Raw genomic sequence first — 17100 nt, 5'->3', positions numbered from 1 at the left:
TCTTGGAGAATTTAGTCCAAGTCACTGTGCCACTTGGCTAGCTTTTAGGTGAACAGGAACATTGACATAATGAAAAACTATCTCGGTGAACATATGGGCATTGGGCACATGTGGGCCCAAGACAGACTTTCAAATTTAGTGAGCCAGTGCTTTAAAGCTATTAGTAATTCTCTGAAATAATGTTAACAATTTCTTGGAATCTATTAAATTAGCCCAATTTGTTACAAGTGCAGCTCATCTGGGAAGTTGGTTAATTACAGTGATCATTAGAGATTTGCTCCTGCTGGGGACAATTGCGCCAAGACTACTTCCACATTATTGCCCCTTTTTGATCATTTCTACTAATTTTACATTATCATGGTGAATGTCCTCAGCAGATGTTGCATCTGCATGAACAGGTTTGCTATGTGCTGTTAAATAGATTGACTGAAATGTCTAGTGATCAAATGCGTTGGTTATTTTTTGATTGTTGCTGAAAATTGCCCATGCAAGTTCTGGGCTTTTTGCTTTTTTTGACTGTTGTAATGACACATTAACGCATTGTCAGGCTAATCATCATTTTATGAGTGACACTATTTAAGCCTCATTGCCTGGGGAGTTTTCATGGGAGATGGCAGGAATATTTATAATGAAAGCAAATCTATGTCAAGTTAAGCTTTGCCTGTTGATTGTCTGTGTTATAATCGGGCAATACTTTAATATCAGTGGTTGGTGAGTGACACTGGAATACTGTTGTGCAGGTAGACTCAAACTGTTAGTGTTGGGGTTTAAAGTAAACCTCGAATGTGTTTCATTTTCTCTCATATATAACAATTATAATTTCATAATTTCAAGTAATGAAGTCATCTTTTTAACCTTCAGCTAAAAAAATTATTACTACGCTTATATGTAAAGATGTCACTGAGTAGGGATGCTGTGGCATTAATATGGTCATCTCAGGCTTATAGCAGTAACCCATACCAGTTGTGTGACATTTTTGACAGCCAGCCAATCAGAGGGGAGATAGGTTGAAAGAAAGTTACTCTTTAAGGGAGAGGAACTATGAACAGAAACTCCACTAAAACCCAGTACAACAAAAATAGTTTTGTTTGTCGTTATTTTACTTCTTTTTTTTTTCATTTGACATTGTGGATTTTTCACTTTTATTAGAAAACCTATGGTGAGCAATCAGACAGGTAACTTGGGATGAAAAACGGTGGGGGGATTTGCAACACAGCTCCCTAGAAATGAATTATTATCTGCGCTATTATTAGCAGAGTATGTAAAGTATGCAATTTAATATGCACCTCTAGTTATGAGCCACAGTTTAATATGTTTTCATTACAGCTGACAAAACAAAACAAATGCATTAGTTAATAACAAAAAATATAAAACATGGTAGAGAAGCACGAATGCATCCCCCGGACATCATTATAGGTGGATATTTGTCATGTCAACTGCACATCTGCAGAAAGGATGGTATTTATTACTGGCAATGGCTAGCATGTATCGTTCACATTAATTTTGAGTTGATGCAGTTATTTGCATGCAGACTTCAGTTTTTTTTATATATAATGAAAATATCTTTGTTTCCAAGATACAAAACATCTACAATTCAAATTGTTATTTTAAGCATCTGCATCATCTGCAGATACAACATTTAAATACCATATACTATTAATAAGAAAGGACATAAAATAAACAGTAAGTTGTCTCCTACCTGTCAAAGCTTAAGCTGCTAACTAGCTGTAGCTAATAGAAATCAACTCATTCACTGCCCAAACACTGGCAAAACATTCCATATAGACGCCTATGACAGTAATTATTTGGATCCCACAGTGCAAAGAAATGGCCCTTGCAGTGTAGCTTTCTCATGGGCACTTTTGGGGGGACACAGTAGATTGATTTTCACTGAGCGCGCCACCTGTCTGCTTTTTCATTTACAGCTGTTCCCTCTAGAGTCCTTAGATGTTTGCTTTAGCTGCAGTATACGTTTACCTCTGAAGACTTAGGTAAACATATGTTCAGCTGTATTAAAACAGAGGAAGGCCTGCCGTCCAGTCACGCTGAGCAGAACTGGCAATTCCCTCCAAAAATCCAAAAAAGGAAGCGTCGCTATCCCTTAATCATCGTCAAATCCTTGGCAATGAATCTGTGTCAACCTGCATCCTGCTTCACTTTAGTCAGTTTAGTATGTTGTGTTCTTGTCTGGTGTCTGTTTGTGTAAAGATTACAACAGGGAGCTGCATTTGTCACCATACACGCACAGCTGCATTTCCCTCCTAATGCTTCCGCAGTTGCATCCATTAGTGTATCTAATTGTAACAGCCCATAATGAAAACATCACAATGGGCCAGCTTAAAAATTGATTCAAACAGCAGCAAAGATTGATGATTGTTTGGTTTTTTCCTTTTTTGCGTGGCCATTTCAGAAGCGTTTTTTTCTTTTAAACTTTCAAACATGTTTTATCTGTGTCTCCTTTTTCTTCCACCAGGCCCCCCCGGACCACCTGGAGTGGTGATAGTGGAGGAGATCACAGACACCACAGCCACTCTGTCGTGGACACGTGGCGTCGACAACCACAGCCCTATCAGCACTTATAATATACAGGCCCGAAGCCCATTTTCATTAGGTTGGCAAACTGTCAAAACAGGTAATCAATAAGGAGCAAATTGCAGCCTGTAGATCTGGGAGGTTAATGTGAGGATATATACAAAGGTCGTAATCCTGCCCAAAGTTCTATACCAAGATAGAGAATCAATCCAACCTGATCAAGGTTACTGTTTTCAAGAGAAACAAATACAATTTTCTTTGGCAATCTTCTCTTACTTATATTAAAAGTTTGAATTCCTCGTTTTAAACAGTTGCTATAGAAAAAACTATGAAAACAGTGCTCTCTGATGCCCATGTAAACATTGCCTTCTATGTGTGAGATTTTTAACAGTAGGAATAGGATACGATAGGATAAATAAGAAGCAAATTGATCGTATTCACTGTTTCATTCATTCAAGTGTTTGAATGAAGGCTATGCCTAACAGAGTATGAAGTCACTCCAGTGCAGTCTGAGTTTATTTTAGTTCTAGTTTATCTGCTTGTCCATGTGAGTCATGAATATGCAGCTGAACTTACCTCTACGTCTCCTTGCACCTTGGAAGTTGGTGAATTTGTTTCTAGATAACCTGGTTAGCAAGTGCATTTTTAACTAACTGTAATATTAAATATTAAATTTTTTAATTTCAGAAGGCTTTAAAAATGCTCTTGTCGTGTATAGTAGTACAATTAAACAAATCACAAGAAGATATGTTAAAAGTCGATATCTATGAAGTTGTCTTAGGCTAAAATTAACTATGGGGATCATTTATGTCAAGTTTTAAACATGCTTATTTTTTCCAGTAAAGTTAAAATGAGACTCTGTTGGAATTGACTATTTTTTGAAACTGCAGTTTCCAACAAAATAGCACTGTCATATCCCGACAATGCTTATGGCTTTAAAAAAATACTGTCTTACCAAATAGTAGTACAGTAGTACAAGTTTAAATAAGAACACTTATTAACTAATACAACATATTACCCTTCCCTCTTGCACTCATACCACTGTTCTCAAAAGGGTAATTTCATTTTGCTCCTTGCCTTGTGCGTGTTGAGCAAGAGTCACTTCATCTTCCTGCAGACACTAAGCGAAGGAGGAGATGTGGCTGATGCGCCCGTTTGTTTCAGTCTTTGAGGCTGGTGCTGTAGTGCGACAGCTAGTCGGTCTTAATAAAGAACATGAAACACAGTTTTCTGTCATTTTCTAGTTGAATTTGGCTATTGTTCAGAGGTGCTCAGCAGAAAGTAATTTGAGCACATATCAAATGTCACTAGTGTGAATTTTAGTCAGTGTCATGTCAGCAGTAAGTAGGAAATTAACCTTTTGGGCTTGAATTATAAAACCGATCTATGTTCATTTAGTAAAAAACGCACTTTCAGTGCTTAGAAAGAAATCCTTTTCTTCTGTAACTACATGGAATAGCCATCAATTACTATCACTTAGCATTAAAGAATGAAGGCTTGCTAAGCGTCGTGTGTAATCCATCTTAATATGGCGTGTGATAATTATAGCAGAGTTTAAGGTGTGATAATGATTCATCCCCACAGATATATAAATCATACTTTGTATACCCTCCTCTCACATCATGTCTGTTCAACTACATTTAATTTGATAAAGCACAATTAGGTCTCTCTGATATATTGTCAGTGTTGAACTTGTTAAGATTAGCGTGAAGGGGATTGGGTTTTTAGCTCCTGCTCCTTACAAACAGAGTTATCAGCTCATGTTTGGAGAGCAGCCTGCTTGACAGAGTGATCTCATCGTGAGCCGCTGTGAATGATAAGAGTGTAAGCTCCACTGCTTTAGAGACCTCTGGTTCATTTGTGACATGGATATGCTTTCAGTCAATGTTTGTTTGTTATTGCAGGATCAATATTGACAACGCTTGATCATGGCAGTGCTGAAGCAACTAGATTAGTTGCATTATCTCCTTGTAATTCTATTCTAAATACATTCATAAAATCAGATTTTTTTTCCTTTAGTCTGAGGCTGTAATTTAATTGCATTGGTTTGTTCTGCTGAAACTGCAAAAAATGGTTGAAATCACCTTCACTCTGTAACGTTTTAAGCTGTTGTTCATGCGTCAAAATGCCATATATCACCTTTAAAGCAAATTGTGTAACATCACCACCTGCTGTGAAAATATAACAAGTCACAGTGAATCTGTGAGGATGATAAAGAAGTTGTACAGTCCATAAGAACAAAGGAGTCTTTTGTTGGCTCAGTTCACACTAGTTTTTAACTGAAAGGCAGGTTAAAATCTCCCAACACTGACATTTTGCATACAGGCATAAATTGTGACCCTTTTTTATGTCATTCTACAGTTTGACAGGATTAGATTTAAGAAATGTTATGCACAGTATGTTTTCATATGTAGACTATGTCAACAGACTTTGTAAAAAAAAAAAATTTGTAGGCCACAATCCAGGCTGTGTTGCTCTTCCAGATCTGTTCCACTTCTTGCCTGTTTCAGTGGCTTTTCACAGTGAAACACTTACTTAGTTGCATGATTGAAGTCAAAACCTTTGATTGTTTGGCCATAAAAAAAACCTCTGGCCTCTCCTGGTTGCATTTTATTTCTGTTTATTGCATGCTATACTATTCTTTGGAGAGGATTTTAGAAAAGGCATATGATACCTTACTGATTTATTCAATGTGCTTTCCGCAAACACCTTTAAAGCGCTAAGCTGGCACTTAGGGTACTTACCTATTATATACTGTACATAAGGAAAACTGAAGTGCTATAACTGCAACGTTGTTCTGAATAAATAAACGCACAGGAAATACTCTTGTGTGCAGACCCAGAGCCAGTGACAGGAGACATGGAGTCAGCCATGGCTGTGGAGCTCAACCCCTGGGTGGAATATGAATTTAGAGTGGTGGCCACCAATGCAATTGGGACCGGAGATCCTAGTGCACCTTCGAGAGGAGTTAGAACTAAAGAAGCAGGTAATACAGATTTTGACAGACATCAGCTGTAAGAGCACAATTATATTTATTATAGTCAATTCAAAATCCAGTTGATAACTTATTGCTGTTAGAGAGCTTAGCTGTTGCCCCCATATGCCACTTCAGAACCATGTTGTATTCCCACTGTTTATGTACTCTATTTTAATTGGGGAGGACGTTGAAAGTAAGCTGCTTATGAATGTGAATTTCAACAAGTCTAGTGTTTCTGTAAAAGCAGCCAGGCTTTTAAAGCCCCAAGGCAACAACACAGCAAAATATAGCATTTACGGTGAGCAAAAATTCACTGTGCTGCTTCACTAACTGCTCATTTTCCGTCTACAAAATGCAATAATTATAAAGGTCAGTGGTCATTTCAAAGTGGCTTATTTAATCTGTCCCATCTCTTCAGCGTAATTAACAGACTAATAGCTGTATCTACGCACAGTTGTGGTAATCCATCCCAAAGTTACAATACGTGATCTAAATGTCAACAAATAGGTTCCAGTTCAAAACACAGCACTGGAAACCTACAATAGCTCTCACTTTGACTGACAGATGTTTCAGTGAAGGCACAGCCACCAAATAAGGTATTTTTTTTTTTTAGCTGTTTTCTGATGCTTTGACTATAGTTTTAAAAAAGGAGATTTTGTAGTCAGTGTTAACCTCTCTGTTTTCCACAGTCCCATCAGTGGCACCATCAAACGTTAGTGGAGGAAATGGGCGCAGACATGAACTGGTCATCTCGTGGGAGGTAGGTTTTCTGTCCAATTTCATTCAAGTTTGACAATGTGCAAAAAAAAAAACCCGTTGAATTAAATGTGTTAAAGGCAAATCCCTTAATTTAAAAATAATACTTCTCACGAGCACAAGATCCAAACATTGGAATTCCTCTGAGACCGTATAATCATAAGCAGAAATAGCACATAAATAACATATAGAAGGGTTTTTCTTTGAAATTCAAGATGCTAAATATATAAACATACTCCTGTTTTTACAGAATCTTATAAAAAGCTTGTCAATGTCTTGAGGCCAGATTGAAGATAGAAGAACAAGGAATAATGACTGCAATAATCAGTGCAAGTCAAAGTTACCCTGATAATAAATGTTACCCCAAAAGGATTTAGAAATACTAATACCATTTTTATTATCTTATCTCCGATTACTTTTATTCTCTGGATTCATAAAATAGTGCCTCTCGTTTTCTCTTGTGACCCTGTAGAACAAAGCAGTGCCTCTGGTAGTGGAAACCCACATGCATAAAGGCACATCATGATGATTATTTTTAGGATCATTTACATGAGTAAACATAAGAAGACATCTATAGCCTGTAAATATTCATCATTTAACTTGAGGAAGTATTACTCACTAGGATTAAAAATGTGATAATGGGACTCTGTGTAAGGAAATTTATCATCGCCTAGACGCGTCTGAAACAGCATGATGAGAATCAGTAATGTAATCCGAGAGTAAAAACGAGCCCACTGCAAGAAGGTTTATTGTAAACATCACTAAGTACATTTCTGACTTTATTCACTGTTTAACAGTGACTACCAAAAAGAAAAAAAATGCGTATCATCTAATAATCATGTAGATGTTGCCATCACATGAGCTGCATGTGCTGCTCATCCTAAAAAACTTCACTTCCTGGGAATACTTGTCAGACATTATTAAGGAGGATAAAGCATGGTTGATGGATGACGGTAGTCCTTGTGGTTCTAAGCTTGAAGGAAATGGTCTGATGGTTTCACGATACACAGATGATTGCATTCGTTTCCAGTCAGTTGCATTCACTTGAGGTGAGATGCGATGACTAGCTGCAGTAACGCTCGGTGTGTTTTTAGGGACTTGCATTTAATTGTCATGCTATTCCCAGAACCATCAGCGGGAGATCTAATTAACACATAGACAAAAGTTTCAGCAGCTCGAAAAAATAAAACGAGATCTTAGAGAAGTTGTGACTCTTGTATAGAACAAATTAATAGTACCTGTGATTACACTATCCTGCTAATACAAGGTTTTACATTTCCTTTTGTAAGAACCAAGTTTGGGATACAGCACTGTGCAAAAGTGGAGAGTCAACTCTCATTTCTTTATATTTTCCTTGGAAAAATTGGAAATGTGCTAACGTACATGGATATGTTGTTTTTGCTACGGAATGTCTAGACACAGAACTGGTTCATCTTTCGATTCAGGTGACTTTTCTGTGCTTGAATATATAAGGTCATAAAACACAACATAGGTTAGTGTTAAGTGCTTAACCAAGAAAGGGAAACATTCCTCTTAAAATGTTCAGATACAAGGACTAGGCCAAAAAATGATGGAAAAAGCAGCCAATGTCCAAAGGAAAACTTTGAAAGTAAAAACAACTTAACTTTACAAGAAAGTCGGGCTTCTTGGAAGAAAAATGGTAACAAGATGAGGGGTGACTCAGCTTTATCACAGTACTGTAGGTATCAGAGAAAATTATGTAGTGCACAAATATACCTCATTAGACATTTTCTACTCACTTAAAACTTCCAAAATTAAAATGTCTTTAGACAATGTGCAAAGGCCATAGTTCATAAACAGCAGGGCTCTATTTACATGTAGGCATAAGTTGAAGGATGAACTTGAAAACACTGAGGTTGCTTCTTCAGTTCTAGCTGTTTGTGACTTCATGTGCCCCAAAGTGAAAGGAGACAACTCAATAATGAGTTGGTAGAGTGGCCAACTACCGAGAATGTGTCATGGTGTGCTGTGTGGCAGGCAGGAATTGGACCCAAAATGCAGGACTCACGGAGGCAAAACGTGAACTTGAAGGCAGCTTTATTGCTGACCAAAGCAAAACCAAACAGAAAACCTAAACTGGAAAGCTAGAACCAAAATACACAAGAGAACATCAGGAGAGACAGGAGGCAAAGGAATACACAAGCTAAGAAATATAGAACAGAAACCAAAACACCAGTAGTCATAAGCCAAGAACCCAAAGGAAAACAGCCCAATAAACAATAATATAGAATCAAAACACTGGGCCACAGGCCCAGGACCGTGACAGAATGGTGTCAAACATGAGTGTGTTTTACCCACAATCAAGGCTTACCTACTGAGAGCGCAAGTGTCGAGTTCACATAAGTTTTTATCGTTTCCTTTTGTGAAATACAAAGCTCTTGAAACCTGAATTATTTATTCATTGTTCATCTGTCCACTTTCAGCACATCACAAAAATAACACATACAGTTTCTTATCATGGCATTGTTGCTTTTATTGGCCCACTACACCTTCTGTGTGTACACGTTATAAAGTTTCTAACAAGCAGTGTTTCCCAGTGTCAAGCCACAAATACAGGCATTCACTCCAAAAGTTATTAATCAAACACCTGACTGTTGCAAAATACCCAAACCTGTTTTTTTATGTTCACCAACCTTTTCATTTTGATTAATTATTCTACGGCCGTGTTCTTGACAGATTGTTACGGTTCGCACATTGAAATCTGTTGAAAAACATGTAGATCCGTTAGAAATTATTTCTCCACTGATAATTTCCTCAAAACAAACCATTCATGTCAGTTTCCCCCTTGTGTCTCCATTCACAACACCGGGCAACCAGGGAAAACAGCTGCACACTCCATCTTCTTCTGAACATGTCTGGCCACAGTAACACCTGGAGGTGTGCAGTTCTAATTACAGTCCAGGTGTGCATAGTCTGTATGCTTGATTGCAGCGATGTTTTGGAAAAAATGTAAATAATGTTCCTAAAAACTAGAAAATGAATTTTGATAACCCTAAGTTATATATTTTTTATATAAGAATACACTTTTATTTCTACTTCCATTCTACATGTGGCACGACAGTGGGACTGATTTGCAAACCAAATACAATTGTGCACTGTTGCATAGAGAAGACATAACTGTAAGATTATCTATTTTTTTATTGAACACCAGAAACAAAGAGGTAAACCACATTTAACTATACTACCGTGACATAAGCTGTAGCACTACAGAATTCTTTCTCATCAGCTGTGTCAGGTGTAGGTGGTCAAAAGCAGACCAAAGTGCGCTTTTACACCCTAAACTCAAAAGTTCTTGAAGCTTGGGCCCTCGGTGTGTTGCTGATTGAAAAGAATTTCTCTACTTCTTTGTTGCTGTAACTTACTGCAGCTGTCATTTCCAACAAACACGACAGTTTGCACTACATACTGGAAAGTTCCTCAGCTGTAGAAACAAAGATAAAATAACCCAGGTGGTGATGCACTGAACTCCAAGGCAGCATTGACCCTTTTATTAGGAAAGGCAAGGGAGATGCACATTATCTCCCTTGCCTTTCCTAGAGGGGTATATCACATAGGATGCCATGTGAGCTGTGAGGGGCTCAGGTGAACATTCATCATTAGGGCAAAGTGACCTTTTTCCATTTAGACACAGAGACGTGGGAGACCCATCTGCTGTGATATACTGGATGATTTTCTCTGACTTTCATTGAATTTATACTCAGATATGGAAAGTCATTGGCCCACTGGGACAGAACAGTTTTCCTCAGGACCAACCGTTGAACTGGCTGTTGTACAAAGGCAGAACATACACGAGATAACAGACTAAACATCTGTCCACAGTCATTTCCAGCACATGTGCAGATTGTGGTTATAAATGGCTCTGCATTTCAACATGTATAGATGATGTGTTGGGAGCTGTGGCAATATTACCATGTTTATTACAAGCTTATTATTAACAGTGGCCAAGGAGTGGCTCAAGATCATAGCTCATTGCATTTTAAACAGGGTTCTAATTTAGCCTTGAGAAATTTGCTTAAACATCACGGATCTTAAAGTTAGAGGGCGCAACTTGGTAATAATTGCAAAAATTGCTGACACGGTTCAAAGACGGCCAGCTGGGCCATTTACTACACAGAGCTACATCAGTCTGGCAAGTGATTAAGATGTACTGAATTTAAAATTTGGTCCCACCAGAGAGGCGCAGTAAAGATTAACCTTGACTCTTAGCGTCATTCTCTCTAAATCCAGAGGTGTTTATGAAAATCTGTTTGTAATCTCAAGCTACAATAGTTGTAGAAAATATAATAAGTTTCACAACAAGTAAGCGGGATATTAGTATGAACCATTTCCAAGTGGACAGCCTGGCTCTCAGCCAGATTCAGGCCAATGCAGCTACTGAATTGCTATGAGCAGAGCTGAGAATTTGCAATTGAGATCAGTTGAAAGATACATTAACAGGGGACCAGTGAACAGATGTAGAGGCAACTGACAGTTATTCTTGTAGTTATTAAGTATGGGAGCCCAACTGCCACTGGGAAGATAACCTTCACATCAGGAGATGTGCACCTCCATGGCACATTATGGGGGATAATGTCCATTCCAGATGGGATGCTGTTTGGTGGTAGACCATTTCCTATTTATAACTCAAGAGTGTCATTAGCTTGGCTAGTATAGCACAATGACATCCATCTTATAAATACCATAGCGCCCCATGTTGAGGGACACATAAAGCTCATAAAATAACGATTGATGCTTGGTATGACACAAAAGCCTAATAAAGAGCCCTTATGAGTCATGCGTGAATTTAAATAATTACAAACAGCAATTTCTTGCTCACGATTCTCCTCATAAGGTTTATAGCTGTGACTTTCGTTCACGCACATCCATGATCTGAAGAATTAGGTTCTTCCACGAGTGGCTCAGCATAAAAGTGAGAGCGAACATTATTCAGTCTCCTCATTTGTTTTCATTCAGACATTTTCTCCAGTCAGATCAAGTCACTTGTGAAGTAGCGAGCCTACAACAGTGAAAAATTTAAGTGCTTCTTCAAGAATTATATTGTCTCTCTGCCAATTTTGAGGTACAAGAATTGGTCACCCATCAGGAAGTGTGTCAGTTTTCGAGAGAATCACAGCACAATGCTGAGACACTTCACTTTGATACAGTAGCCTCCTTCTGGTTCTTGGCATTTTAAGTAGTTTTAGCTCTACCCTATTTGTTCTTGCTTCTGCTAAATGCTTTTGGAAATAAATCAAGACTCTGTCAGTGATCAATGGATATGGATATTAGAGGAGACGGAGCAGGAATGTTAGCCCTTTTTGGCAGTCAGGGCATGTGAGCGCATGGCAGTTCCGCCTTTCCAATCATCTGTGGAAAGTTGTCAGAGCCTGGACAGCCATGGTGGGCAGGGTTATTAAGCAGGATGAATGACTAAACAGTCTCTGCAGCTTCATTCAGCCATCTCTTTAGAGGCGACTGCGAGAGACTGCTTTTACACTTGTAGCTAAAGGGAGGACCATTAGTGATGCCTCCATAGTCCCCATCACTGAGCCTTAAGACTTACCTCAGTTCAAACTGTGTCCACGCTTATCTGTGACTATCTCACATCCCAAAGTCTTTCTGAACTTAACTAGCTAATTTGTTCACGCTGTTTTGTAAAGACCTGTGTTTCTTGGCATCTCTTTCAAATCTCTGCCAGCCGTGAGAATAATTTTGATGGAAGCTAATTCATTTCCACTGATCATCCCTGTAATTAGGCAGTCACGGTGATTGGTCATTGTCGAATGAAATGTGAACTACATCTCTATTCCCGCGCAATCCCCCTACAGACTAGATAACTAATGCGGGTGATGCCTTCAGGGGACTGTATCACTCTGAAGCTTATGCAAATCAACACATTACAGCAAATGCAGCATACTTGCCAAAAACAGGTGTACAGGTGTTTGTCAATAAATTTAGCCAAAGATTTAATCCCTGCTGCTCATATTTTAATTAGATTCTAGCTCACTTAATAAATTGGCACTTGATTTGATTAAGTACAGAGCAGCTGTGGAAGACACTTCCCAGTTTCACCACTATAGGAAAACCACAGATAATCACTGGAAACCCGTGTCCCCAAAATCCTCCTGTCAGACATGGAAAGATAAATAGCTACATAATGGGCACAACTGAGCCAGATATGATTTGTTTCTATTGCTCAAGACTGACTGCATCTTTATTAATACTGGCAGACAGTTGCAGTAAATGGGTAGGAAATTGAAAGCTGGTTAAACGGGATTACCGCAGAGGAGAAACTTCTTTTTTCATTCAATGAGATCCTTGCTTTCAATGATGAAGCTGTCCAGATTGGAAATTGTGAAAATGATGCACTTTCAGTCAAAGAGTTTAAGTGCTGCTGAGCTGCTTTTGTATTCTTATACCAGTGAAATACACTCCATGGTGATTGAGTCTCCTCTTTCTGTGTTTTCAGCCTGTATCTGAGGAGTTCCAAAATGGTGAGGGTTTTGGGTATATTGTTGCATTTCGTGCCAACGGGACACGAGGGTGGAAGGAGAAGATGGTGACTTCCGCAGACTCTACGATGTACAAATACAGGGACGAGACCTTCCCTCCTCTTACCCCCTTTGAAGTGAAGGTTGGTGTCTACAACAATAAGGGAGATGGGCCATTTAGCAAAGTTGTCATCATCCACTCTGCTGAGGGGGGTAAGTTAATATTCATGGTTGTATGAATTTTAAAGACAGAGGAGGAGTTGTTTTCTCCATTAGATCTTCACTGTTGTTTTACAGAGCCAAGGGAAGCGCCGTCTGATGTGAAAGCTTACGGCATTTCTTCCTCAGAAATTAGAGTGACTTGGAAATCGCCCACGCCTGGTCCTGGAAAACCAAGAGGATATGAGGTTTGTATAAATTATGTCTGTGATTGTTTCTTTGCACACTTTTGGTGTGTGACATTTTGTAAAACGTTCTCCTTCTTGCATTTTTCTGTCCTTAATTTCTATTAACAGGTCAGCTACTGGAAGGATATGGAGCTGGAGGAGTCAGGAAAAAAACAACAAACTGTAAAAAATGAGACATCGATGGTCTTGACAGGATTAGAGGGGAACAGTGTGTATGCCATTACAGTAAAAGGCTTCAACAGCATTGGCCAAGGTCCTGGCAGTACTGCTGTCACAGCCAAGACCAGGAAACCCCGTGAGTACAGCACTGACACTAATCTCATAATACTATATATGGAATACAGGCTACTTGTTAAGTTTGCTTGCCTGTAGAAAGTGTAGTAATTGACCTAGTTGGCTGAAGCTCTCTTTTAAAGTCTTTTTAAATTTGGACTTTGGGTGTTGTGTTATATCCATAGCTCCTGCTCAGCCACCAGCCAACCTTCACTGGCTTCAGGAGGGCAACAATGTGTCCTTAAGCTGGGACCCCGTGAAGGCAAAAGACAATGAGTCTGATGTCATCGGGTACATGGTAATGATCCATCCTTATATTGTTCAGTTACATAAAATCTGGTAAATTGTTAATGCAGGGAGGAAAAGTTCCCAAACAAAGTATCCTATCCTCGATTTTGCTAAAGATTGATCTCAAACTCTCCTCGTCTCCACATGAGTAGCCATGTTTATAGTTTATACACTGTGGCAAATAATTATTTGATCCCCTGCTGAATGCGTATGTTTGCTAACTCGCAAAGAAATAAACAGTCTTTAATGTTTATGGTCGTTTCATTTTAATGGAGAGAGACGGGATATCAACGAAAACAAAAACACATTACATAAAAGTTGAATAATTATTAGGATCAAATAATTATTTCCCCGACTGTATCTTAGAGAAATGATACCTCTCGAAAAGATTGAAAAATGACCTATGATACACAACTATATAAATGCAATAGGTATTACCATTACCTTCAGCAGGGTTTACATTCAAACTACTACTTTCTCATAAAGATTGGCTTGCTGCATTTCTACTGACCTAGTTTTGTAACAAATAAGAATATATCTGCAAATACACTTAGCTTATTTGACCATTTTTTTCTTTCATAGGGGTCTGAATGCACTTTTAGTGTGATATACGGGGAAATAAAAAGTGAAGTAAACCTTCAATGTGCATATGTAATGCAGGTGTTACTGAAACAGGAGGGCAGAGGCCACAACCAGGTGACAAGAACCATTAACCCTTCAACCATGCTCTCACTGCCAGAGGGAGGCACTTATGTCATCGAGGTGCGGGCGCTCAGTGAAGGGGGAGAGGGAGCCTTCAGCTCCCAAGTTCGACTTGTCACTTCCTCTGGTAAGCTGGAAGCTGCTTAGTTGCCTCTCTTCTCACTCACATTACATGACCTCTGAAATCCAATTTCTATGCACAAGCTGTTTTCTCTTTGTAGCAATCTTATGTCCTGCCCTTAATTTAGTCACCACAGCTGTTCAGCGAGCCAAGTTTTCTTTGGCTAATACTGTTTTAATTACCTCGCCCACACAAACCTTCCTACTCCTGCACAGCCAATTAACTTCTAAGCAACAGAATGAACCGAAACTTTGCAGTGTTACGTGTGACCAGCCAGATTTTAAAGGCAGTTGCAGTTTTCCTCTTTGTCTCTATATTCCACCACTCATTTTCCACCCTTCAGGAAAAAGATTATTTCCATGCAGCTACACGCTCCCGATATATAGACCACTATATTGAATACATAATTTAGCATTAAAAAAAGAATTCATCTTTGTATTGACTCTCCTCTCATCCACTTGCTTTCCTTAGGTGTCCGAGCAAAAAGCAACCAGTGCTCAGTGCACTGCTTGCCACGGAGCCTAACATGGACTGCAATCCTCCTGGTTCTTCTGGTGCCTTCAGCTTCCTGGTGAGGCCACGGTGGTGTCCTCACTTTCATGAAGGGAGCCACCAGTCTTCTGCTCCCTTTTTCTCTCTGACTGCCTGCTTGCTTCGGCCTTACCCATCTCAAAGGGCCTGAGGTGTGCTGAAGGGGTTTGATTCTGCCAGTTCACATGCAGCTCTTCAGAGTCCCTCCTTTTCAATTCAGTTTTCTTTGAGGCCCCGGACATTTGAGTTGCGCCATTCTTTCCAACATCACAATAGTGTTGTACTGTAGTATACATTATGTGGAAGGATTTGTTTAATCACTTAATTTAACATTATGTGTTCCTCTCAATGACTGGCATCTAACTACTTCCAGACGGCTCCTACAGCTCCGGGGCTCTACAGAGCATGAACAATTCCTTGAAAGCTGCTGTGGTAGTAATACAGGGATCAGCCGACCTGTTTCTTTTCATTACTTATCTGCATCAATTTACCCCTTGGCTGCCTAACAAGCAATGCAGCAGAGGCTCAGTAGAGATAAGTGCATTGTTTTCTTATTCACACATTGAGGAGAAAAAAGTTTTTTTTATGGAACCAAGAATCTTACTATTTCCAGACTTGCTTTTTGTACATTGTGTTACCTTTAGAGAAAAACAGTGGTGTGTGTCAGCTATGTCAAACTCTGTTTTTTGGTAGCAATTAAGCAATGCTTGGTGATACAGTTTGTTAACTGTTGGATGTATGGAAGTAGGAAACAGTGGTTTGGGTACATGCTGTGCCCAAACACATTAATAGACAAAGATAGCTCTGTACGGACTCCTGGTGTCAGTACAAATAAATGTGATGTATATTTTTTAAATGATTGTTTTTGGAATTTCTGACTTTCAGAATGTCTGTTCGTATAGGTGTGTGTGCGTGTGTGTCCGTGAAATAACTCTAATATCCAGTAGCTACACCCAAGGTATCCAGAAAACCATCTCTGAACACAAAAATGACACAAAAGGTCAAACATTGAAGCAGACGGACTACAACATCAGGTGCTCATCTTCTGATGACTGCTTCCATCAGGACAACAGGCCATTCATTCACATATTTAAACTAAAACTCAAATCATATAGAACCTTGCTGAGCTATCACACAGGTTTGCATTTTAAGGAGTCTTGGCCATGTGTCATGTAAGATATGGGTAGATTAAATTTCACATGCGTGGCATTAGAGGCCGCAAAACTTTGTGTGATAAAAGACACTCTGCAGAGCCAAATAGGACAGCATCAAAAGTATCTCTCCTTCCTCCTGGGCTTCTCTCTTGCCTTGTCTGCAGTAAAAGCTTATCTTACAGGGCAGAAATCCAAATGAATTTGCCTCAAGTGTAATTAATGTTAGTATGGAGATCTATAGTCCTAAAGCCTTCTTGCCTGAACCGACCTTTTGCTTCCTCTGCCTCTAGCTCTGTGGACTCTATTACAGAGTCAGAGTAACCTGGCTCACCCGCGCAGGTTCAGACAAGGGTGCTGGCTCAACCACAAGAGATACGACCACACAGCAGAACAGAGGACGAACACTGCTCCGAGCAGTGTCTATCCCATAGATACTCTTCTTTCGGACTTCTCTGTTTTGGTTACGTTCAAAAGGGGAGGATGGTGAGAGTGGTCTCCTCTTTCTAACTTGTACATCATTTCTGTCTGTAGTGCTAAGCATTAAGCTGTTTAATGTCAATGGAGGGGTTTTGTGGTGCTTTTAGCCTGTTCAATGATGTCGGCTCAAACACATGCCTCCACACAAGTGCTAATGTACCAACCTTTAATTATTCATGCAGCACCTGACTGTGTTGGCGCATCTGATTTATGATAATGGATTATGTATCCAGCAAGGGGACCCATTTGGTTCAGAGAGCCAGAAGCTATAGTGTCAGCAATTAAAACATGAACTCCCCCTAGGTTAATGTCAGTGTGTGTGTGCATGCATGTGGATGTGTGCAGGATATACTGTGCTTTTTAGTAATCTACAGTATATTCAATGGTAATG

The 17100-nt window shown here is 39.3% G+C and overlaps 1 protein-coding gene across 6 annotated transcripts in view; it reads left to right on the top strand.

Moving 5' to 3' along the window:
* cntn5 (contactin 5) overlaps positions 1-15909 on the top strand; it is a 118696-nt gene extending 102787 nt beyond the window's left edge. For all 6 annotated transcript variants that reach the window (XM_085380134.1, XM_085380139.1, XM_085380137.1 and 3 more), the window contains 9 exons: positions 2474-2632; positions 5369-5518; positions 6199-6269; positions 12735-12969; positions 13054-13163; positions 13272-13458; positions 13622-13734; positions 14385-14553; positions 15019-15909. In XM_085380134.1, the coding sequence (XP_085236260.1) occupies positions 2474-2632; positions 5369-5518; positions 6199-6269; positions 12735-12969; positions 13054-13163; positions 13272-13458; positions 13622-13734; positions 14385-14553; positions 15019-15122 (1298 nt within the window). In that variant the 3' untranslated portion in view covers positions 15123-15909. The remainder of the gene's footprint in view (positions 1-2473; positions 2633-5368; positions 5519-6198; positions 6270-12734; positions 12970-13053; positions 13164-13271; positions 13459-13621; positions 13735-14384; positions 14554-15018) is intronic.
* Positions 15910-17100: the final 1191 nt, after the last annotated feature.

The sequence above is a fragment of the Rhamphochromis longiceps genome, linkage group LG14 (assembly GCF_057381845.1).
Source record: "Rhamphochromis longiceps isolate RC_006_pf linkage group LG14, R_longiceps_female_GT1.1, whole genome shotgun sequence".
NCBI lineage: Eukaryota > Metazoa > Chordata > Actinopteri > Cichliformes > Cichlidae > Rhamphochromis > Rhamphochromis longiceps.
The sequence above is the reverse complement of the archived record's forward strand: the minus strand, read 5'-3'. Positions and strand labels throughout refer to the sequence as shown.